Source organism: Strix uralensis, chromosome 2 (assembly GCF_047716275.1).
Source record: "Strix uralensis isolate ZFMK-TIS-50842 chromosome 2, bStrUra1, whole genome shotgun sequence".
Lineage (NCBI taxonomy): Eukaryota > Metazoa > Chordata > Aves > Strigiformes > Strigidae > Strix > Strix uralensis.
Window position 1 is genome coordinate 28,951,691 of NC_133973.1, and position 26,713 is coordinate 28,978,403.

The following is a 26,713-nucleotide window of genomic DNA, read 5'->3' on the forward strand; positions in this document are numbered from 1 at the left end:
AAGTACTGTTTTTCTTGTATTATCTACATTATATATTTTCTAACTGAAGGGATTTTTTAATGTATCAATATTTTTGTTTCCACAGTAAACCTCAATGTTTTATCCAATAGTGAATATAAAATTAAAAAACAAACAAACAAAACAAAACAAAACACACAACCCCCCCCCCAAAAAAACACCAAACAAAAAAAAATCATTAAAATTAGAATTTCTCAATTTTTAGTTTAGTTCATATTAGGTGGCTGCCATGCTACTCCACTAATGGAGCAAGTATGTAAAATTTTTGTATAAATACACAGCCTGAGCACTTGATCCATACTGATTTAATCTGCCTTCTTGAAACAGTTGTATCACAAAAGGCAGATGTTTTACCACTGGGAAAAACTATATTGGTACACAACACTTTTATACCAAGTACAACTCTGCTGATACTTGCAGTTGTACCAGTGTAACTGTTTCAAGTAAAAACACGTTCCATATACTGGCTGCACTCATAATATTAAATTTCTCTTTTTGTAGCTAATGCGATAAAATAATTATATATTTAAAATATTATTCCAAATAATACTTCTCAAAACTGTTGTGTCTGCATTTATGTATGTCTTAAAGAGTTAAAAGAAAGTTCTTTCAAACCTGGAATATTTTATCAATCCAGACACAATCCCAACATAGTCTGACTTTTTTTCAGGTCTCCTGACTACAGTACTCTGGTTACAGCTGTCACCCAATATAAAGATGCAAAAATATCTCAAGGTCTCTGTCATGTGTGCACAGTGTGATTTTGAATTCCCCTAAATAAAGAAATTAAAATAATTTATCCTTTTATGTAATAGCAGTACTGAAACCATATGTAAGTCTATGTTTTCAATACCCATGTCAATCTTAATTAATCTACACAAGTTCTTAGAAATTCCTCCAGGAGACATGTTCAGTAAATCTGCTGTCAGTTTGAATGGAGGAGACTGGGACACAGAAACTTACTCATTTCCCCAAGGCTTTCTAAAACCTGGGTGCAGAGCTGTTGCCACAAACTCCACAAAGCTGCCATCATTGCACAACCTCTCCCCTCTCAATGTACAGGAGGGCTTCTTTTCTCTGGGGCTTCCCATAGAAGTAGGCAATGGTAAAAAAATACTCTTTACTATGGTGACTGTGTAGATACATGAAAGAAGGAGCTGTAGCTACCTGATAACTCTTTAGGCACATTAGAAATACTTCTGAAGGCTGCTAAAGGATATTTTGATGATCCCAGGAATAATTTTTTAAAACTTTGCTTAAAAAATAATAAACTGCAACTCCAAAGAATATTTTCACAACCCAGCACACATTTTCTAGTTAACATGGCCTTCTTTCCTTTCCCTTCTTAGCCCTCAATGTACATAGACAAGACGTTGACAGAAACACTTGAGCTGCTATTTTTATTACATTTGTTTTATTTAGCTATTTCATTTATGTCTTAAGACACCTTCATATGAAAACTGTGTAAAGGGCCATAAGAATAAATAAGAACTCAAGTCCTACTTACTCAGTACCCAGAAAAAGTCATAATAAAAGAAATTTTGATGTAAAATTTTGAGGAAAAAAGTAATTTCAGAAAACTTGTTGGCAAGAGGATCACTGCCATAATTAAAAAAGCCCCCTCACTCAGGTAAGTATCAGAAAAGCATAATATTTCTGATAGATACCGTTTTAGACATGCTTATTTCAGTAGCTCATATCTCTATAATTGATAATCCTGGTGGCACTGCAGACTCCCTTGACTGTGAATGCCCATCCCTCCTGTGTGTCGTTGTCTATGTTATACAGCCACTTCCTTATGGCTCTCTTGCTGCCAGTGAAACCATTGAAACTCCACTGCAGATTGCGTTGAGGTGGTAGATAATGACAATGTGTCATTAATGGGTACAAGAAAGTTAGAGGAAACCTTCTCTTTAGTTAGTTACATCAGGATCACTAATACTGTCCCTTTATTTCTCAAAGCTGTGTGTCAAGCATATGTGTCAGAACACATTACTCAGTTGTGCAGTACAGAGCACATATCCTCATGTGCTTGTACACTCCCCTTCAGCAGTATCTGTCCTAGCAGAAAATTAGAGGAAAAATCACTGAGGAAGAAAAAGTATTAAAATTAATGTCAATTATAGCCTTGTTAATGTCTTTTTGTATTACGGAACAGGATAAAAAAGAATATTACTTACTGGCATGGTCTCTTTTGCATCGTACATTCCCCCAGTAAATGCTGTACAGAATCATAATTTTTTAAAAGTTGAAGCTGCAACTGTATTGATTTGTTTATTTCATTTGAAGGTAGACATGTAGCTGCTGGGCACTTACCTGGCTCGAAAGCCAAGTTTTATTGGTTTAAGTTGCTAAAAGCAGCTCATGCAGCTCTCACTGTGGCAGCCAAATTATTGGAACTTGTTTGGGTAGGGCAGGAGGGATACCTGCTTATTTACTCCTTTTTGCTTGCCATGATTTTTATGTCACTAAGGAACAGGATTGCTTAGTAATGGGAAGCTCTTGTACAAAGCTAAGAAATGGTTCATCTTCTAATTAATATAGTCTTCCAGCATCATACCATTCTCACTAAAAAAGCTATGTACATGCTACTCAAGATAGAGTTCATTCTGGGTACCTGTAATTTTGTAAGATTTGGTGGGTGTCACACAGTCCTTGCATTCTGATCACCAACAGCAAAGGAGCTGGAGCACACAACAGCTCCATTTAAACACCTATTGGTCATTTCCTATTGGAAAATGAAGGAGAAGATGCTTTGACAGGCAGTTAGCAACGTTATACAAGTACCACAATTTAGATATATCCATTTTCAATACAAAAAAATGCAAAGCATTAAAAGGCAGTGAAATATAGATATCAGACATAATTATTTTCAGAAGAGGAATGACTCTTTTTTAGTTGAGAAATTATTTCCACTTATTATGTACAAATTTAAATGTACTTATATCCCCAAAGAAAGAAAAAAAAAAAGAAAAAAAAAAAAAAAAAAAGGAAGCATTTCAAAGCATCTGGAGACAAATGAGTAATTGCAATAATTAAAATGAAGAACGTTCCTTTCAGCATTTGCAATACCCTGCCTCCAAAACCAACCGTGTAGTATTTGTATACATTTTTATATCTGGGATGGACCTGTATTATAGATGCATGTTGCCTGTCTGGAATTCTATAACATTTCTGGTAATCCTTTTCATTTTGCCGTTGTTGTTTTTTCTCATGATATGTTTGAATGTGTGTCCTTTTTTTTCCCCTCTCCCAATCTTTATCTTGGCAGTGCTTGTTCTAGCAATGGTCTTGGCCTTCCACCATTATAATATTAACTGGCAGAAAAACCTTGTACAACTGTTTAACTTTTTGGTACTACATTATGATTGTTTGGCTGCTCATCAATAGATACTAATTTTTAAGATCTATGTTTTCTATCTTTTTAGGGGTTTTCAATAAGTATATACATCTTGTAAGTCTTTGGTTCTAGAAAAAGTTCCAGATCAGATATAAAATCAAAGACAACATTCATAGGCAGTGCAGAAATACCCATCATGGTTGGACAGTCTTTCTAAGAGTCCATACAGCAGGGCAAGTTCAAGAAGATAATAAACAACATTATGCTTTTTTTTTGTGCAACTACCCAGTGTAGTATTTTCAAATTCATCCTCTAGCTAATCATTTTCAACTACTTTATCTCAAGAGCAGTTCATGCTTTAGCTTCAGACTGACCTGAAAGAAAGGACAAACTTATGCATAATATCCCTGCACACTCATTTGCACCCATTCAAATGTACTGCCAGATGCTACCCTATGAGCATAGGAAAGTGTTTAATGTCGTTGCTTTTTGTCCTTACAAATGTGAATGACTGTAAAAGTTTAAAGGCTATGTGACATTATCTATCTTTCATCTTTCCTTTAATTCATGACTGCTAAAGAAGAGGGGGAGGGAATAAAGACACAAAAAGGTGCTAACTTGCTTTTTTTTTTTCAACAAAACTTAGAATCACTGAATGGTTTAGGTTGAAAGGGACTGATGAAAGTCATCTTGCCCAAACCACCTGTTCCAGCAGAGTGCTTACTATAAAGCTTGCAATTATTACTTTATTGTACAAACAACTGAATATATACAATGTGTTTCTGTAAGAGTACAGAGAAATTCTGTCACATCAAAGGACATGCATTCATGTAACTTCAGTCCGAATATATGAATGTTTCATATTAAGTTCTTGTCTCTTTGTGCAGAAGCAATAACTTTAGTTTTCCATGTGCAAAGTTCACCTGTACACTGTGTACATATGTAGATGGTGGCTCTCTCTTTAGACCTGCTTCCCTTTAGAGTATCTAATACAGACTCCTTAAAGCAATTCACTCTGAATTTAGATTTGAGGGCCCAGAAAATTTGTCTTTCCAGTTAGTTCTCTTCACCAGGAAATTCTGTTTTACTTGCCAAAGCTCTTCATTGCTCTTTCCCATTCAAATAATGATTTGAACGTTCAATTACTTTATTAGAAGTTACAAATACAACTTACTGAATAAGTGAGAACTCGAAAATTGCCAATACTTTTCATGACATTTATAGAAACCTGCTTCAATTTTTTTATTGTATTTCTGAAAGTTTTGTAAACTTATTTCTGTAAGTATTCATTGATAAGGACTTATTTGAAGATGTGGATGAATGAAGTGACTTCGTTTAAAGTTCAGTTTCCTTCATTATCATAGCAAGGTGTATTACATTATTTATGCCACATTCTATATAACAAAAGGCATATTATCTTAACTTTAGCATATTTTTGACAAATTATAATTAAAACTTATTCAGAACTATGGCACTTACGCTTTCTTTTTTTTTTTTTTCAAACAATGTTTTAAAACACTATGATTAGATTACAATAAAACTTTTCACAAAATTGTTAAGAACTGGTTCCCTCACATTAACATTGAATTTTTATGATTTAAAATAAGTGTGTTTTCAAGTAGAAAAAAGGTATATAATGTATAAATACTTTATTGTTGTAGAGCACAAAGTGGAACTAGTATTTTGGAACTAGTATACTGCAACACTGTAAAAAAATATAAATCATTGCTGCTTATAATGTATTTTTTTACATTGTTTAAGAATTGTCACAGTAAAGCTAATCGCAACTTAATTTAGGGCAAAACGTTTTGATAACAAAGGTAATTTTCAAAGTTGGTTGAAAAACTATATGTAGTATGACACTAACATTTCATCCAGTCCAGTACTTCTGTTGATGTCAAAATATATTAAGACAATATTTCACATTGTTTTAATACCATAGATATATTATGATATGATTTTTCAAAGCAGTCAGGACAGGCCTAAGTCTGCTGTAGTAGTAATTTGCATTAGTTTTTCAACAGACTTTTGCAGGAGCAGATACACCAGTACAAAGTCCCAGCAATTTAAGAAAGAACAGAATTAAGCCAAAGATGAACTTTTAAAAAATTAATTTTATATATTTTCATTAATATTAAAAATAAACCATAACACAGATACTTTTAAGACCCAAGAGAGGCAAGAAGACGGATGACAGCCATGTTCCTCACCCCACTGCAAGATGTGGCCACGTTCCTGTCACTCTTTAGGCTGTGGGAGGTAAAGGAGAGAACTGGAAAAGTATTGGCCATCATAAGAAATCAGAATTACAAATGTTGTGAAACAAAAACCTGTATGAACAAATGGGTTGCAAGTAGGAAAAATAGGACTTGGGGTAAGTAGGGCAGTAGTGAGGATGGGGAATACTGAATGGAAAGGAAATTATCAATCATAAAGAGATAGAAAAATATGTAACAGTCAAATAGTTACGTCTCAGATGTCTCACCAATAGCAAGAAGATTAAAAATAAAACCCAAATTGTTCCCCACAACCATGGCAAATGAGTATGAATATCATTGTACAAAGGAGCAACATTGTTACTATAAACATTACCTTCACTTGTCAGTAAAAATATTGTGTAGGCTTTTCTGTCACTGAATCATTCGGGGTGGGAAGCTTGCCACATTACAATGTTCCAGTGACACTGAAAATGCTCTTTACATCTGTGAAAAATGTTTCTCCCTATGATAAAGACTTCTTAACACTGCATTAAAAAAATTTTAAAAAATCTTAAAAATATAACAGCAACAAAACAACCCTGAATCTCTTCAAAAGTATGGATTATAAGACCCTGATTTTTCTCCTCCACATACTATTTAGTGGTTAAGAAGGTATAGAGAGGAAAACTTCGCTGAATAAGGAACTGGATTCTATAGAATCTACTGATATGATATCTGTTGAAACATACAAGCTTTTCAATAACCTTGCATTAAAAATCTATCTACATCTTCCTGACAATTCAGACAGGTAAACACAAATGACTGAAGTTTACAAAGGAAGTCATCAAATAGATGGGTGAATGTATGGAGAAAGTAAGTTTTGGAAGATGTATGAGTAATTATAATATTTAACTGGGAATGTTGATGTTAAAAAAAAAAAAAAGTGAATTCATGTGGAATGTCGACTTCCAACATTGCTGTCAGGGCAGTGCGTGAATGATACATCATTTCATTGCTGTGCCATTATTTTTGTTATTTATATAGTGGTTTTTAAGTCTTTCTGAAAAAAGGAAAATAACTTTGAAGTAATATCTGTCTGTTTATCTGCCTGTCCATCCATATAATTATATACATTGAATTCTGGCTTATTGCATAATAACGTTCTGAAGAACAGTTATATAATAAAACAACCCATACAATAGACAATGAAATCAATTGCATAAGCAAAATGTTCCCCCTCTTTTGAAAAAAGTTTTTACTTTTCCATTTAAGAGTTCTGTCACACAGATTAACAAACCATATATTTCTGTTAGTATGTATTGATTTAGAAGTCCTCAAGAAAATAATTTTCAAATTATATTTGAAAGAGTAAATAGATATTTTCTTAAAAATTAGTTAAGCAGAGATATGAAAGCTTTATTTGTATGCTTAATCTGAAAACAGTTCACAATGTGTCAGGGAGGTGGAAGAGAAGGAAGAGGAAGATGACAGTAGGAGCCCCATTAAAACATTTATATCATATTACGTTATATTATGTTTTGGTGTCTGTTACAACAGTATTCAAGTAATCTCCTGTCAAAGAAATCTTGCTCTTATTTTGGCAACATGCATAGATACAGCTGCAAATGGAAATCTACCACTGTACTGCTGACTCATGCATCACTCCAATGCATGGTAACACTAGGTAATCAATGCTGATGTGCAACACCAACGTGCAAAACACCCAGTTCCACTCCCCTGTGGAGTTTGCTCAGGACATAACACCAGACAAGGCGTTGTCACTAGCCAATTTCTGAGCTAGACTGACACGTTCTTGAATTATCTGGGTGCATGAACCATTACTGACGTGCCTTTTTTTTGCCCTAGTTTATTGATCAGATACAAGTTCTCTCCTTTATAAGGGTCATCTGAGTTCACAAATACAGTAGGTTTTGATGTTCTGCGAATCACACTATTCAAAAATATGTAGCATTACTGTCTGTTATCAAAGTGTCAACTGAGTAAAACCATTAAATTTTCTTTTTCTGAGATTTGTAATGAAGTAAAATTAGCTAAGCATCAGCTTTCAAAATAAAAATACAGAAAGCAGTATCAGGTGTGGAATATGTTTATTTTGAAGTGTATGGATGTATTTTCAAGGTACAAGACTATACAAAATGAGGTCCTAACCCTATAATTATTTAATAATATGCACAGTTTTCCTCATACTAATTTATTTAAGACTAAGTGTATGCAACTGTTTGCAGATTAAATAGCTTGAATTAACTTCTTTGAAGACTTTTTCATTCTACTTTAATTCAAAAAATGACCTTTACAAGAATAAATAGTGTTTTGGCACTCTCTTAAACCTTTCAGTAATTCTGCTTAGCACCACTGCTAATTAATTGTATTTGAAATGTGGAAAACGACAACTTATAACAAATATTATTATGTTCAACATTTAAATGTTTTTCTTAGGTTGCATACTGATACTCTCAGTCTCGGTATGTTGTTTGTTGTTAAATAATGTCACTTATGCTCTGTGACCATCGTGGAATTTTGGCAATGGGAAAATATTATATAGAAAAGATGGATTACATGATTTTTTTATTCAGGTTGTATACATGCTTAATCTTCAGAACTGTTTATTTCCATTTATTTCTGAGTGGTTAATTTCTAAACATCTTTAAACCTCCTGGCCTACAGATTAAAAACTTTAGAAAATGCTATTCTTTTGGATTAACTTTATTAATAAATTTCAATTTTCTTTCCTTCAAGACACTCTTTTTAATGGTCTTGGCCTCGGTGCTGTTATTGGCCTGGGAGTGGCAGCCCTGTTGTTAATCCTGGTTGTGACTGATGTTAGCTGCTTCTTTGTACGACAATGTGGATTGCTAATGTGCATCACCAGGAGGATCTGTGGGAAAAAGAGTGGTTCAAGTGGAAAAAGTAAAGAACTGGAAGAAGGAAAGGCTGCTTACTTGTGAGTATTAATTGCACATATTGGAAACTTCATTAAAAGAAAAAGTTGGCTGCCCATCTTATGGTGTGGCAAAGTGAATTAATAAAATGTTTCTATTACTTGGAAAAATGTTCCTCTGAAATGTATAGAATTGTTTGTGGTCAAATGTTGCCTTAAAAGAAAAATGGATGCAAAAAAATTCATTTGCCACACCTCATTTAAGATGGCCTCTTTGTGCAGCATGACACAGGGGAAATCAATCATAATTTGGTAATAGTTATAGACACATTTTTGGTCCATGAGGAACAGGTAACAGATCAGTATAAATCAATTTCTACAACTCCATCTTTGGGCCGCTAATACCCAAAAAACACAGCATATGGTTGTGTCAGTGCCAGTAAATCTGGGAGTGAAGTATTATATAAAATCCATGACAGTTTTTCTTCTCAGATATAGCACTTCATGGAAAATCTTGTTTCTTGACCATACACTTTAGAAATAAAAAGTATTGTTGATTTTAAAAATAGAACCACTTAGTTGGATGTGGGTGAAATGCTGGTGGGCACGGTTGTTCTTCATACAACAGTCAATGATTGCTAAACGTAAATGGGGAATAAACAATCCTGATTCTCACAAATACCCTTATGTAGTGGCTACTTCATCAGACAAATGCGAATGAACTGATCGTTTATGTGCAAATATGTTCCCTTAAATGCTAAGAGTGGATAGTGAGATCTCTGGCAAAACAGTTCAAGTACAGATTACATAAAATAATAGTACTTTAAAGACCCAACATTTACAGGGTTTTTGAAAGGTAAGCTGGAGAGGGGATTACTTATGGTCCCTCATTTTAGGCAGTTACTTTTTTTATTTATTAAAGAAATGCATAATTTCCTCATTATCGTAGAATGGTTTGGGTTGGAAGGGACCTTCAAGGTCATCTAGCTCCAACACCCCTGCCATGGGCAGGGACACCTTCCACTAGATCAGGTTTCTCCAAGCCCCGTCCAACCTGGCCTTGAACACTTCCAGGGAGGGGACATCCAAAACTTCTCTGGGCAACCTCTTCCAGTGCCTCACAGTAAAGAATTTTTTCCTTATATTTAATCTAAGTCTACCCTCTTTCAGTTTAAAACCACTACCCCTCATCCTATCACTGCACTCCCTGGTAAGGCAACTCCATCTTTCCTGTAAGTCCCCCTTAAGTACTGACAGGCCTCTATAAGGCCTCCCCTGGAGCCTTCTCTTCTCTAGGCTGAACAACCCCAACTCTCTCAGCCTGTCCTCATAAGGGAGGTGCTCCAGCCCCCTGATCATATTCATGGCCTCCTCTGGACCCACTTGAGCAGGTCCATGTCCTTCTTATGCTGGACACAGCACTGCAAGGGGGAGTCTCACCAGAACAGAGTAGAGGGGGACAGTCACCTCCCCCAACCTGCTGGCCACACTTCTCTTGATGCAGCCCAGGATACAGTTGGCTTTCTGGGCTGCAAGTGCACATTGCTGGCTCATAGTCAGTTTTCCATCCACTACAACTCCCAGGTCCTTCTCTGCAAGGCTGCTCTCAATCCACTCATCACCCAGCCTGTATTTGTGCATGGGATTGCCCCAACCCATGTGCAGGACCTTGCACTTGGCTTTGTTGCAAGAACTTCGTGAAGTTTGCATGGGCCCACCTCTCAAGCTTGTCAAGGTCCCTCTGGATGGCATCCCTTCCCTCCAGCATGTCAGTTGCACCACACAGCTTGGTGTCCTCTGCAAACTTGCTGAGGGTGCACTCAATGCCACTGTCCATGTCACCAACAAAGATGTTAAACAGCACTGGTCCCAATACCAACACCGGAGGAATGCCACTCGTCACTGCTCTCCACTTGGACATTGAGCCGTTGACCACAACTCCTTGAGTGTGACTGTCCAGCCAATTCCTTATCCACCATGTGGTCCATCCATCAAACTCATGTCTTTCCAATTTAGAGACAAGGATGTCGTGCGGGACAGGGTCAAATGCTTTGCACAAGTCCAGGTAGATGACATCAGTTGCTCTACCTTTATCCAGCAACAGTAACCCCGTTGTAGAAGGCCACCAAATCTTTTCAGGCACGATTTGCCCTTAGTGAAGCATGTTGGCTGTCATCAAACACCTCCTTATTTTCCACGTGCCCTAGCATAGTTTCCAGGAGGATCCACTCCATGATCTTGCTGGACACAGAGGTGAGACTGACCGGCCTGTGGTTCCCCAAGTCTTTTTTATTTCCCTTTTTAAAAATGGGAGTTATGTTTCCCCTTTTCCAGTCAACGGGAACTTCACCAGACGGCTGTGACTTCTCCAATGTGATGGACAGTGGCTTAGCCACTTCATCTGCCAGTTCCCTCAAGACCTACAGATGCATCTCATCAGGCCCCATGGACTTGTGTAACTTCAGGTTCCTTAGATGGTCATCTGATAGACTTCTTATGCATACAATATAGTATTTGAAAGAATGCTGTCTTTTTGTGGTTTGACATTTACTGGTCCAGTTCCTGTGTGCTGTAGCTTTCCTGGTAGTCAGGCCTTGCAGTTCATTCTCCTGCAGCTTCCCAGATCGCATCCTTCCCCAGATGCCTGCAGAGCAGATCAGATTTTGCAGCCTTATTATTCATAGCTGTATCGGGCTTCTTCACTGTCAGTAGTGGAGATCTAAGTGTCTTTTTTGGTTTTAGTTCTGGCTACTGGGATTCAGAGATGGTGTCTTTCTTATGTAACTTGATTATGTTTCTTGTCTGAGTTTTCAAGCCTTTTGGAAACAGCTCTGCAGAACAAAACCAGTCAGAAGAAGATCCAGAGTATTTACATCAAATAATGTTTCTGAATAGAAGTTATGCCATAAAATAGCTCTTTCCTAATTCTTCACAGCTAACAGCTAGATAAGGAACAACAGCATTTTTTCTATTGTGCAGAGCCAGCATGTCCATGCAAAGCTTCTTGTTCTGACGCAGCTGTCCTTTCCTATTGAGCACAACAGTTCAGTTTATGCTTTAATTTTCCATTCAAGAAATGACCAAGTATGACTTGGTGTACAGACCCTCCTGAATAGGAAGACCTTAGGGAGCAGTAGTTGCAAATGTCAGTTGACAGCAGTTTATACCTTGCTATCAACATCTCATACCCAAATGCCATTCTGTGCTGTCCCAGGAAAGCATAAAGCTGGACACTTAATACTAATTTGTCCATGACAGTTCTTTTGCAAGAACAGCTATCTTATTTAATATTTCCTTCCTTGTTGGGGTGATCTTCAGTCAGCCAGACCTTAAAATATTTGGGACTGTTCTTATTTTAGACTGTTCTCTGCATAAATAAATTGTGAGGCTAAAATTTCAAGACAAGCTTGAAGAGTCAAAATTTGAATTTATTTCATCCCAACTGTCATTCCCTAAAAGACACTGACATTTCCTTGTTTTAGATATGCCAGTTGACATTCTGGATTTTTGAGTGAGTTTATGGTAAGGTTCTTTGTTACATTTTGATTGTAAGATATATATATATAACCATTAATTATGATCCATATGTAATGAATATAGATAATACATGTAACATACACACAGCCACCTGGAACAGAACTTACATAATTTGTTTCCTACAAATCACTTTCCCTTCTGTGAAATTTTTAATTGTTATGCAGTGTGTACTTTCTGTACAGATCAATTCCTCAATCCTATATGAATGCTGTTCTTGAATAACGTCTTTTTTAGGCTTCTGGTCATGCAATAATGTATCTTTGTCCCTAAGACTGTAGATGTACAGACACCAAGTAGAACGTACAATTCCCTCCACCAGTCCTACTATGATCCATAATCTTTTCACAGATATGAGGTAGCCATGACATCTACAGACATGAGCATTGTATCCATTTGTTTATCTTAAAGTAGAATCTCACTTGCAGAGGTGAATATGAATATGCAGGTTTGGGGTTTTTTTTAAATAACCAGAATATTTTAGATTTCTATCCATTAATTCTTCCCTAGTCATTTTCTTGACTACACACTTATCTGTGCTATACTCTTCTTAATCTACAAAGATTTTCCTTGAGGATACCTACCAGAGGATGCTGAAGTTTTCCAGGTACTTCCTAAATAGATGGATTATTGTAGTTGTAACAGCCTGTTAAACGATTAGCTTCTCAGGAACAATATGAAAATGTGAGATATGTATTAGGCAAGAGTTTAACTAGGTCTTTGCTATGGCACATAGCAGTCTGACTCTCTAGAACATCACAGGTCCAGAAAATAGTCTGTTAAATATAAAAGTGATTGTTATCTGTAACTCAGTTACTCTGTGTTTCCAGACTGCAGCTAATAAAGTTCCAGGATACATTTCCTGATGTGATGACAGGAATAGGGATGAAATATTTACATGGAAAGAGATTTTATTTTGAAAATATCAAATGTATCTTCAGTATTCTTTGATCTGCCTTTTGAGAGTAAAATTATATGCAAGTTAATTAGTACTAATATTGTTAATACTTCTGTAGCACTGAGCAGCCATTTTCGTATCTTCACTATATTATTGAGAGCAGCCCTGCGGAGAAGGGCTTGGGGGTACTGGTGGATGAAAAGCTGGACGTGAGCTGGCAATGTGTGCTCGCAGCCCAGAAAGCCAACCATGTCCTGGGCTGCATCAAGAGGAGTGTGGCCAGCAGGTCAAGGGAGGTGATTCTCCCCCTCTACTCTTCTCTCATGAGACCCCACCTGGAGTGCTTCATCCGGCTCTGGAGTCCTCAGCACAGGAAAGACATGGACCTGTTGAAACAGGTCCAGAGGAGGGCCACAAAAATGATCAGAGATTTGGAACACCTCTCCTATGAAGAAAGGCTGAGACAGTTGGGGTTGTTCACCCTGGAGAAGAGAGGGCTCTGGGGAGACCTTGCTGTGTCCCTTCAGTACTTAAAAGGGGCTTGTAAGAAAGATGGAGAAGGACATTTTAGCAAGACCTGTTGAAATAGGACAAGGGGTAATGGTTTAAAATGAAAGAGGGTAGATTTAAATTAGATGTCAGGAAGAAGTTCTTTACTGTGAGGGTGGTGAATCACTGGAACAGGTTGTCCAGAGAGGACGTAGATGTCCCATCCCTGGAAACATTCAAGGTCAGGTTGGACAGGGCTCTGAGCAACCTGATCTAGTTGAAGATTTCCCTGCTTGTTGCAGGGGGGGTTGAACTAGATAACCTTTAAAGGTCCCTTCTAACACAAACTGTTCTATGATTCTATGATTGTCAACAAAAGCATAATGACAATACTCACTGCTCCATCTTCCTTACAATTTATTGTCCAGTTAACACAAAGGTTATTCATTTACTTAGATGTGAGAGATTAGCATTTGTTCCTAAAAGGGAGGAAATATGACATAGAAACAAAGAGTTTCTTTTACCAGTGCAAGCAGAAGGGGCTAGATTCTTATCACACAAGGGCTCTTTACCCTGTTCTGGCAGCTGGAATTGTCACAATCTCAGGAAATTAAAGTACACTTCTGCAGTGTGTATACTAACATAAAGGCTCTTTACACTGCTAGAAAAGTTCAAGCAGAACTAGGAATCAAGTCCTATATTTATTATACTAGATTAGGAAAGTTTACATCTATTCTCATGGAGAGGCCATTTTCTTATTATTTAGTCATAAACAAAATGCTCTTTTGAGATGCTAATCCATGATGTTTGCGGAGTTAGGTAAGTAACCATGGATACAGGATGCTTTGAAGACTTCAAGGAATTGGGAACACGCTGTTAAATGTGTCTCGGTGGTGTTAGTCACTGGTAATTAGTTCTGCCTTTTCTTTGCCAACTTTTGAGAGAAAGGATCTTGGTAATTAGTTATGTGCAATGTATGTGGTTAATATGATGATATGAGACTAAGACTCTTTTAATATTTTTTAGGAAAGATGGATCAAAAGAGCCAATAGTGGAAATGAGAACAGAGGATGAAAGAATTACCAATCATGAAGACGGGAGTCCAGTAAATGAGCCAAATGAGACAACTCCCCTCACAGAACCAGAGTAAGTAGCCTGACATTCCCTGGAGTTTCACACAACCACCTTCTGGCTGCGAGGATGGACTGGGCTTCCCGTAGTCTGGGAGGGAGATCAGCATCACCAGAATGATGTGTTGCAGCAATGCAGTATACAAGTGTGATTTTTTTTTTTTTTTTTTTTTTTTTACAATTATCAATCTAAACCATGCTACCCCACATACAACAGCTGAGGTTATCACTAGTCATTTTTCTCTTCTTCCTGTGACCCAGAGGACAACCACATCTGGGCATTATCCAGCCCTTGGATGGCAACACCACGATAGCAGCAGTCTTGCAGCATATCTTTACACCACCACCCATTTGGAGGTTAATGAGTATCCAGGGAAATTTTCTTGCCCTCCCTGCTGCCCAGACTCCCGAGGAGCTCATCCTATGGTCTTGGTGAAAACAGACCTAGTGTCAGGGCAGGGGTGGCCTCAGTCAGCCCTGCCCTGCACTCCCCAGCCCACTAGTCCCCCTGCCCAGGGACCAGGAGCCCCAAAGGGGCTAACCCCAAAGCCCCATGGGGAGCCACAGCTGGCAGAAGCAGGTCACAGCCCTGCCACCTTCTCTCTCAGCCCCGGCACCTGCAGTCACCTCACCCTCCCAGCCCTCCTGACCCTGCAGTGGTGGCTGAGCAGGAGTACAAGGATTTGTTTAGTGGAGTGCAGCTGATCTTTAACACCTACCCAGCAGTTTTTTAACCACTCTGCGGGAATAAGCTCCTGACTCTCAGGAATGGCCTTAGATTGAGTCACACACACATACCCACAAACACACTGTGTGTAGGGCACAATTACCCTGTCCTCCAGAAACCCAGGTCCTCACGGGGTGGTCCCCTCCTGCTTTCATTCACATAACCGAGAACTTAGCTCAGTATTTAATTCCACATGGTGTAATTGGATTAATAGCACTGAAGGGCAGCTACTTTGCTTGGTTCCCTCATGTCCCCTTCCCATTCCTGCAAGTTGCTCTCAGCACAGAAACTGCAGTGATTCTCACCCAGGCTTGCAAGCTCCAACTGCCTCCTGAGTCATGGGGACCAGCCTTGGGCTCAGGGAACTTGGGTGCGGGCGGTCAGGTCCTCTCCTCTGTTTTGTTGCTGCAGCCCCTGGAACAGATTAAACTGGATAGAGTGGCTGTTGTTTGTACCTGAATAGCACTTTTCAAAACCTCTGTGGTGGATAAAGTAACGTTTGTGGTAAGACACAAGCAAGCTGGTAATTTGCTAAGCTTACTATTACAATAAGCACTTCTGATACGCTTTTTTTTTTCCTGAAAATTTAGTTTGAAGAGAAACTAATATTTGAACAAAAGTGATGACAGTACCATTCATTCTACTGAGAGCCCACCTAGTTTTGTTAAAGGACATGAACTGATTGTTCAAGTTTCATTTCTGAGCTTCAAAAGTTGATTGGTTTGAAATTATTAAAGAAAGCTCCAAGTTTCTTTGGTTTGAGCCCAAAGCTTTTTATGTGTTGTGAAAGTCTCCTACTTCATGAGATCTTAAACCTGTCAGGGCTAAGGAGACATTTCTGTAGTAACTATAGAATCTCACCTGTTGATTATTTGATGGAGTCACAGTTGTTTTTTAAAAGGAGAGGATGTTCTTATAAAACAGTCTTTTTCTGAAAATACAACAAAATTGCCTTGCCATTATCAAGAACTGCAAAAGCCAGAACCTTTAATAAGAAAAAATGCTGTGTTATTGGCTGTCACCGGCATTTGTAGTAAATGGTGGTTTTGTTAAGTAACTGCACATTAAGCTATACACTTCTTTAAAGAAACTGTACCTGAAGACTTCAAACTTGTGTTAATTCAATAATTATGGAATTTGTTGAATGACTACTGATATGCTTCCTCTTCATATTAGAATTTATGAAGGGCCCTGTAGAGAACCCACAGTTATCTAAGGAGTCAGGGGAATGTAGTTGTAAACATTCTACAAGTTCAGTGAGCCTTGGATACACCAGTGGTAAGGCACCAGAGCCACATTTCTTCATGCTTCAAGACTATTTGTAGCCCCAGATCTTGCAAATATAAATGAGATGCATCTAGTAAGGGACATGATACCAGGAAGGATTAGGTTCAGTTCTTCCTGCTTGTCCCAGTCATTAGAACAGCTGACAGGAGTGAAATATGAGAAAGTTAAAATCAAAAATGTTTTATTATCTTAGGGGAGGAGGAAAGAATCAGTCACTGGTAGCACAAAAAAATAAATCATAGGAACAACTGATAAGGAGTTTGATGGGTATTATGTCCTTGGGAGAACAGGACTGCTAAGAGATATTAATAATGATGACAGTTTCCTTCTTGGTAATTTCTTCTCCCACAACCAATACAAAAGGCAGCAGTCCAAGGTACAGCTGGACAGAGGTCAGCTAAAGATTTGGGACAGTGTCACTTAGGAAACCAAAAATGAATAGAGCATCATGCAATCAGGACATCAGAAGAGACACTGGTACTAGGGGAACATGGAAAGACCTTCTGCTTAGACCCAGGTGATAACTGATGAAACAGAGAAGCAATTTAAAGTATGGGTGAGATGCCACTAAAGGAAAAGGAGGTGTGATAGGGTAGAAGTAAGTCTCTCAGGAATAACACAAAAACACATTGTCAACAGGTGCTATCGGCCAGAAAGGCACACACTGGGCAGGGTGGGGATGACCAGCAGGGATCTTGGAGGGAAGACCTTAGCTTGCAGGAAGGAAAAGTTTCAAGGACATTCCAGGCAGGCAATGTTCATACAAGATGGGATTCATTCTGACTAAATATGGCTATCTTAAAGGTATACAGGATGAGTCTTCAGTTTAAATTAGATTAAATATTTTAAATAATTAGTTGAGTTATTTTGAATAATACCAAATTATACTCAGAACTTCAAATGCAATTTAAGCATTTGTGGGAAATAATTAATAAAGAGATTAGTTCCTCTTACAATAATAATTTTCTTGTCAAAGCCAGATTTGGGATCCATGCATGACAGATGAGCACAAAGCACTTTTACCTGCAAGTCAACAAGGCAGGAAATAAATTTAAGCTGTGCATTTCATATCACATTTCTGTAATATGACTAAAATACCACATGCAATGTGGTACTATAATTACAGTCCAAATCTGACATTACTGTGTTTCTAATATTGATTGAGTTTTTCTTAGTATTAATGAAGGTGGGTGAATTTTAGTATAAAAATAGCTAGGAGCCATTTTCCTATAAAATAGAAAAGTAAATATTCTCGTTAAAGTTTTGTATGGCTAATATCAGCACACCATTGCAGTTAGGCCACATGGAGTGCTAGAGGAAGTCAATATTATTAATGACTGATAACAGCCAGAATCTGATTAAAGCAAAAGAACCTTTTAAAGTTCTCTAGTTGTTTGGGTTTTTTTTTTTTCAAAAAGCTTTTATTATAATATGCTTTAAGATTTGAAAAGATTAGTCTGCCTAGCTGAAAAATATAAAATTATTTCAAATAGATGTAGCTAAAGAAAAGGTAAATCTAGGAAAATTGATGTAATTAGAACATTTAAACTTGATTTAGTTAATTAAAAGGGGAAAATGATTTAATCTATTAATAGAGATTAAATATGAATTAATATTTGAAAAAAATGGAGACAAAAGTTCTAAAATAACAAAAATGTTGTCACACTCAAAAAGGATAATGTCTTAACAATAACTGAACTGATAACTTCACATCATATCCAAAAAAACCCACAAATTTTTAAAGACAATAAGGTCAAAGAATAGTGGATGGACTGTTTGATGAGGAAAACTTGTAAAATATTTTATTTATTTGTAGTTCTTTTTCTTTTTTTTTCCTTGCATTGGAAGCAAGGCTAATTTTATCACACTGCATGAACATGGATTTCAGTAATATTTAGCATCTTTCAACAGGGTTCTAGCAAATCTTCCTTTTTCAAATAATTTGAAATTATTTGTAACATGCTCTTAATCCACTTCTCCAAAACCAGTTTATTTAATTTTGTACACAGTAGATTCTGTCAATTGCTCAGTTTTTATTTTGCCTAAGTGTTTCATCCCTTTCAGCACCATCTTTGGAGAAATTACTGTGCCCTTATATAAAACTAGATTAAATTAGGTCTTTTTTTAATACAAGTTTAAATGTTTTGCATTATCAGGCCTTTAACACAGGTACCTGCTTACCTAAAATGCATCTCATGAGCCACACTTTCTCTGCCCCAGTGTTTTATCCTCTTTAAAAATAGATTTGTGTTGATTCTGCTGTTTCCATTCTTTCAGGTGTCACGATGTAGGCTGAAGTCTGTTTCCTTTGGGTGTGCCATGAGAAACAGACAATTACTAGAGACCTCCCTCTGTGCTCAAAGACAGAGAGCTGATATATATCTTATATATTTTACTGTAATAAACAAGTTAGTCTTCTCTTTGATTTCTCTCAAATATAGGTTGTGCTCATTGCTTAACCTCTAGATAAACAGCATCTTTCTTAGTTTGTTTCAGACAGCCTAAATTTCAGAACACTGGGAGTTTGGGTATTGCTTTGGTTTATTTGTTGTTATTAAACACTGTTATTACAAGACATTCCTAAGGGATTCCTCAAACAGGTTTTGAACAGTATATTGCTCATTGGGACATCAAAACAATCACAGTGGAAGTTTACTGAAACATTTAACAGTTATTATGAATAAAAAAGGCATATGCATACTATTCCGTAGTTAAAAAACAGAAAGCAAACCCAAACTGGAGTCACGATTAACAGCTGTTATGCCCAGGAGACATTATTACAGGAACATCTGAGTAAACCATACATATTTTCGACAGCTATATTTTTTGACACCTAACTACTGCCAGTAGGGAATCAATGATTTTCAAGACCTTTTTGAATTAAATCAGTGTATTGTTTTCCCTGTAAAGTAAGGGTGGAGACTCTTTTGCCATTGGAATTAAGGAATGTAAAACTCTTCAGAGTTTTCACTAAGTCTTAAAAGAGCTAGAAGTTACTAACACAGCTAGATTGTGCGATCTAGCAAAAATAAATTGCAGAAGTTTCTAAATAATGAAATAACTTCCATTACCTCCTGTGCTATAAGAAGTTCTTTCCTTTACCTGTGTCTTGGCATAACCTGCAATGATAGATGTCTTCTTTCATGTACAATTAAATTTACATTCAGAAACAGAAATAAAAAGAGCGTGAGCTAGATTCAGCAAAAGGCTTGACTGTAAGTGTTTTCCGGTATCCTAGGGAACACATACATACCTCTGTACTGTTTTGGGTCAAGTTGTTTGGCATTCTACTGTTTCTGAACAAATTGAAGAAACTTCATTTTGGGCAGCAGCAGCAATGTTCTTATCATGTGCCTTTTAGCTTTTCCTGGCTTTATAGAAATGGAAAGAGTTCATATGAATTTCTTTAAAAGCAGAGAACCTCAGTGCTCACAATAAAATAATTTTACATTACTTTTAATAAATTATAGTTTTAGAAACACTGTGAACTGTATAAGCAATACATATGTTGTAGACTTAAATTCGAGATTATGTGTTATTTACGTGTTACCATGATTGCTCTTTTCTTCTGATAGGAAGCTGCCACTAAAGGAGGAAAATGGGAAAGAAGCTTTAAATCCAGAAACCATAGAAATCAAAGTTGCTAATGACATCATCCAGTCAAAAGAAGATGATAGCAAAGCATAATAAGATAAACTACAGCTGTCTGGATAATACATTTGGATTGAAGTAACCCCGTGACCAAAACTTTACAGCTGATCTTAATTTCTTGGGAAACTTAAGCTTGGAATAGTTAGTACATGTGTACATATGATGAAACAGTTTCTGTCTACAGTTCCTTTCTATTTTTTTGTTAATGGTTTTAGTATGTAGTTTTGCTGACACCAAGTCCCATGGTTTAAATTTGAAAAATCTTCAGAATAAGAACTGTAATTTATTGTATGACGAAGTGTGTCTGTTTAGAAGAATAGTTACAAAGCACCCCTAACCACAAACAACACATCAGGTCTCTCCAGATCTTACAGCGCAAGCTACATACATAAAGTGCCATATACTACTGTATTTTTTTCCATTTATGATTAAACAAAAGTTTAGGTTGCCTTTAAAAAAAAAAAAAAAACAAACAAACCAATCTCAGTATAACATTTAAGAACTTAGCACTGGCAGACACTCAGTAGTCATTCCAGCTGTGCTTATCACTTGAAGCAAATAAGAAAAAAGACACTCTTCAACATAGACCCAGCTCCACCTGCAGTTCCACCTGGGTTCTTTGGTCAAATGAAAAGTTGATAACCACAGTGTAGAGATTTAAATAAAATTGGCTAAATGTTTCATAGCAGTATATTGGCCTCATCCTAACTACATAAATGTGACTCTGAAAGGCTCCAGGGTTTTCAGTGCTTCAGGTTTTCTGTATTAAAGTTTTGGAGGTTCTGTGTGGACTAAAATGTAGCAAAAGTGTGAAAAGAAAACTCTTTTTTGATCATAAACTTGGCTTCAAGTGAAACCTTATGATAAACACAAGCTCAAATTATTTGTCCCAACATATACATAAACAGTATTCATTCTTCTTTTAGTTCTAACCATTTAGTCATGGGATAAAACTACATTTTAGTGTAGTAGGTAAATACATTTTCTCCCCAGATCAGTACATGAGATATTAAAAGTTGGCCTTATTAAAGTAGCACTTGTTCCTTTATGATTTCATACCCTTTGTCTTAACAAAAAAAGGTAAGAACAGATGGAAAGGAGGACTTTGGCAAAACAGGAACAGTTTTAAATTGTTAATTAATAGCATCATGTATTAGACCAAATACATTTTTCCTGTTGAGCATTTCTTAAGATAATAATTTTTATTCTTCTGGTTATTATAATAATAATTATTATTTATTATTATATTATTATTCTGGTCAACATGCACCACACTGAAATTTGACTGATTTATTTGATGCGAAATTAATTCGTATTTATTAGCATTGATTTAATGGTGCCACTATATTTTGTTTCCATTCCAGCATAGTGAATCCACACCCACCGAACTTTTCAGTCTTGCTTTGGAAGAAGTAGATAAACCATACAGAAAAATACATTGAAAAATTCTACTTGTCAGGAGTAAATTGCAGAGTACCTTGTGGATTTTTCACATCTAAGTCATACCTGAGGTTTAAGTGTAGCTTTACTCAGCAAATTATGTCCTTTCCATGCTATATCTGAATTTTGCTTATATTTGAAGTCCTTACACTTCCCAATTTCCCACAGAATGTCATCAACCCTTAGCTGATATTTTGTAGTTATGGCAAAGTGGTTGACTTTTGTGCAGTAAAGCTGAAAGTGAAATGTAAGAGAGTGTCCTTAAATTTGAGGAAAATGGCAGGTCAACCTTCTTGTTGACCCAAGCCTTAGTGCATTTGAAAGAGCTGAGGAGGATATATTTAATTCATAAATCTTTCTTGTTTTTCAAAACCAAGTCATTTTATGGGGTTTTTTTACAACTTTTCCTGACTTTGGGAAATGCCTACAATGAACCAAGTAGTTGAGGACAGAGGCATACCACTGGTGTGGCTAGGATAGGAGGCCAAGTTCCCACAAAACCAGTATCAAAGTGAAAAGAATGGGTAAGAAGAAATAGTAATGTGGGATGAAAGTCATAAAAGAGAATAATTTAAAACTGCTGCAAATAAGTTTCTTTAAATGCTAAGGCACTACTTCTGAGAGAAGAAAGGTTGAAGACGTTCCTTTGTGACCTTTCAGTGTTGCTTCCATGTACTGTGCAGGCAGTACTACCAAATAGCTACTTGTATATTAAATTTCTGTCCTGTTTCTAAGTACACAGTGAGCAGGACTGCCCCCTAGCCTATAATTAAGAAACCAGTTGTCTCATTTATCTGTGAGTATATATTCTTTCTACAAAGTATGTATTTGCAGCTGGGCTTTCTCCCTATATCAAAATGCAAGGCAGGGACCTAGAAAATTCCAGCAGTTGAGAATAATGTGGTTGGTGTGGCTTGTACAGCTGCAGCCCACATCACGCAATATTTTTACCAGAATGAGGATGAAGGTAGGAAACATCCTTTCCTCTTCTACCTGCCATCACAAAGTTAGGTGGTGCCATACATATTCACATAAGTCAAGCTTCACTAGGCAAACGGTGCTTTCTCTGAAGCCAGCATGATCATTTGCACAACAAGATTCCTATACAATGTGGGCAGAGCTGACAGTGTCTAGGCTCAACTGTAGATGCATTTCAACTTTTAGTACTTCTTATTGAGACATACACAAAAAACCTTCATGGCCTAACAGCTATATATTGTTTTTTCTCGTTTGGTTTTTTGGTGTTTTTTTCTTCCTAATATGGCCTCTAATTAAAATGTGAAGGGATTAGAGAATTTAAGAGGTCTTGCCAGTACATTTCTTATTAATACACCTATGCTATTCTTTACAAGTAAAATAGACTGCAAGTTTATTTCAATATTGGAAGCAAAAACATTTCCCACTATATTGGATTACAAATCAAAAGCTATTTCCAGGAGTATTTATTTTCTTCCTGCTGTTAAGTCTCTTGTCAGTTGGGCTATGTGAGGACAGAGAATTAAACAGTTCTAAATTACCGATGGAGTGTTCCAAGCATACCTTTTGGTCTGTGGATTAATAGGTTATCTCTGTGCTTTGACTCTATGCTGTGCAGGAGAAAGCCAAACCATAACAATGAAAGAATGCTTAAAAACACTGATATTTGCAAATATTTCCAAATGAGGGACAGAGCATAGTAATTTGTAAGATATGTGTAGAACTGGAATAACATAATTTCTTTATTTTCTTTTCCTATTCTAGACTAAAAAGAAAAAAACAGGTATCTGTATAAATGTCACTTTTACTGTCTAAAAGTAATTTTAAGTGTTAGTATGAAATGTCAGAAGAGTTGACAAAATATAACTATTTGTAAAAGTAATCTGAATTGTTACACTAACATACTCCAGGGATGAGGGTGGGAGGGAGCCATTGAAATTATTAATGATATAGAATGTGGCAGTGACAATCTCTCTTCAACAAAAAATAAGGAGTAAAATTAAGTAAAATGACTTAGAGTTTCTTGGGTTTTTTTTTTAGTAGACCTGCATTCTGATTTACCACAATAGTTGCAAAAGTTTTAATTAATGTTTTACAATTTGGTATACGTATATACTCTGGAGAGTTTTTCCTGGTTTTGTTTGTTTATTTGTTTTTTTAGACTTCTAAGGTTTTTTTGTAGTTTCAGAAATATTTACTATTCCTGTGATGCTAATGCCTAATGTGACAAAGATTAATTTATTTAGGCCTCAGTCTTGCAAGAAATTTTGTATGTTTGAACCCACCCCTCATACAGCACCCCACTGACCTCAGTGGGGACAATGTGAGCAGGAGGATGGATGTACTTTCACAGGAGAGCTTGCAGGATTGGGCCTACTTTCTATCTCTTCATAGATATATATACAACATAGTTACACAATGACAGTCATCTACAAAGGCTGTTTGACAACAGTCCCTGGTATAGTAAATTCCACCTGCTGTCTTCAGCCTCTGCACTGATGTTCATCAAAAACGATGGCTTTCTTCTTATGATAGTAATTACTTTGATTATTTATTTAAGTGCCAATCATCAAACTGTAGTATAATAATCATGCCATTTTTCTGTTTCCTAGACCGGATAATGGAAATGTATTTGTGCCTTTTGATAGCATGCCACTCCGCTTTATTAAAGAAAAATCTTCAATAATTTGTCTACAAAGCCTGTTTAAAATATTTGAAAGCTTTACCATGACATACTTTTCTGCTCAAATATGCTCAAATACTCATCTAAAGTACACTGGAGATAGTATTCTCAAGTCACGTAAATATTTTAAACACAAAGTTGCAAAGATCTATTGAGATCACAATTCTAGTGAGGGTCATAGTAGGTTATATCACTGCTGAAAAGATTCAAGTAGATGGAGCACGTGGGGGGTGTGTTGGGGTGTTTTGACCAATTTTTCAAGTTGAAGAGTCAGATAGAAAGTTGCCTTAGTTCTATTTAGGTACTTAGACCTAAATATTAAGATCTTTTCTCAAATCTGAAAGATGATGTGGAGCATCTTCCCGCCATTTTACCTCTGGAGTAAAACTGCAGTGAATATTTGTTTTGCAGTCATTTGTGGCCTCACCAGCTCTGTGTAAGCTGTCACAGGAAGTAATGTCTTTGTAGAGTAATTGTTGTGTCTGTTGGGTGACATTCACTCCTGATTAAAGAACCTCCAAAAAGGCCATTTATAGAAAAAGCTCAAGACCTTATTATGAATTGATCTATGGAGGGGTGCTGAGAGCACTGCAAGACAGGCCACAGTGGAATCAGATCTCACTGGGCTTTAAGACACAAATTGACTTCAGTGGGACCTGAATTTCATCCATCCATCTCAGTGAGGTTCTGCATGTCCTCAGCTGGTTAAGTCACTTTTGTGAATCGGACTTCTAGGTGTAAGTGGAACGTAAATGTCCTGCCAGGCTCTTAACATTTTGCACAGAGGAGGTTTTCCTATCAGGAGTACGTACTGATCAGAAAATGTTGATAAAAATATCTGATCACAGTTTTATCCCATACATTATATATGACCAGAAATAAATAAAATGTCCCTCTAAATAATTCATTGTGATTGCAATACTTCTTTAGGTGAAGATGAAAACATTCTAAGTAATGTTTCTTCTTAAATCTCTTTATTTAACTTCAGATATTTGTGCTGATCAATGCAAACCTACCATGGTTTAATAAAACTTTTTTAAAAATGATCCCCCCCCCCTTTTTCAGATTTTTTCCATATCATTTCCTGGAGTACCCAATCCACTTGACAGCAGTTCTGTAGTGGTGGGGGGAAACCACTCCCTAAGTTTTAAGTGATCTTCAATATTTCCACTGCACTTTTAAATGTGTTCTTATATCATTTTATTTGAACCTAAGCCAAAAAGAAGCCTTTCTATTACAAGTTCAGCTTTGGATCAGGTTCTGAGAAATCACAGTTCACCAATCTGTCTTGCCTCTTAATAGGCATTGTGAGCCTCATGATGTTTGACTTTCAAACTTGAATATTGGCCATTTTTAGCCCAGAGAAATGAAATAAGTATTTATTGCCAAATTTGTATTGGCAACTTTTAAGTCACAGGTGAAATTGGGAGCGGGTGAAATGACCAGATGCAGTGCTGACAGAGTTCAGGAAAGCCACTACCAGAGAGAACAGGTGCCAAAACGTGAGCCAAGAGAGGGCTCGGATACTGGGAGTCTCTCTCATTAGGGGACAAGGGAAATGGGGAGCTACTGAAACAAGAGAGGCTGCTGGAGGGCATTGCCAAAAGGCAGGGTACTGCAGACTGTGAAAACCAGAGGAGGGGGAACATTAATCCTGCTGTATCCTTTAACTAGACCGTGTAAACAGGCTACATTTTTAAACCTAAAATGCAGGGTTGGGGGAAGGGAAAACAAACCCTCAGAGTCTCTATATCAGTGACAAATATATAAAGCAGCCAGACCCCCCCAGGAAGATAATTTCGTTGCTTATGGTGTAGAGTTCTCACTAAGAATTCTGAACTACTTAGACAAAGTTTTTTTCAAAAAAATAGCTTTCCTGCTACAATGAGCACTTGGTATGTATTTGTATGCTGTGTACAGTATAAGCTAAAGCATACCATATATTGTTTTTGTTATTCCACATGTTGTCAACAGCCCACTTGCGATATATACCACCTGAATTATATATTGATAAGTTAGCTACCACTGGAACTAGTTTGTTTATTGTTTCAAAATCTTATGTCCCTATGAAATGCTGTGTATATATATATATCTCTATACTGTAAAAAGAAGTAATATCGCAGATGCTGGTTTTGTATTTATGAAAGACATTGAAAGTATGGCTTAAAGTATATCAATTATTTGTCACTCTTCACCATTTGTATATTAATAGTAAAGATACTTTTACTTTAATGAAGTGTTGTAGTTACGTTTATTTTTGCTAAGTGTCTTTCTGTCAAGATGTCTGATTCATTAGGAGTCTTATTGCCAAAAAGAAACTTATCAATTATTTTTCCCCCCATTATAGAAGTACTGAATAATGTTCAAGCAACCCTGCAATTTATTATTCTCTTTCCTGTCAAAATACACCACTGCTATTAAAAACTACTATTGTAGCATCCTG

At 36.7% G+C, this 26,713-nt stretch overlaps 1 protein-coding gene across 2 annotated transcripts in view; it reads left to right on the plus strand.

Annotated features, from left to right (window-relative positions):
• Positions 1–26,502, plus strand: part of NCAM2 (neural cell adhesion molecule 2) — a 322,723-nt gene extending 296,221 nt beyond the window's left edge. For both annotated transcript variants that reach the window (XM_074858117.1, XM_074858118.1), the window contains 3 exons: positions 8,314–8,518; positions 14,403–14,522; positions 20,096–26,502. In XM_074858117.1, the coding sequence (XP_074714218.1) occupies positions 8,314–8,518; positions 14,403–14,522; positions 20,096–20,207 (437 nt within the window). In that variant the 3' untranslated portion in view covers positions 20,208–26,502. The remainder of the gene's footprint in view (positions 1–8,313; positions 8,519–14,402; positions 14,523–20,095) is intronic.
• Positions 26,503–26,713: the final 211 nt, after the last annotated feature.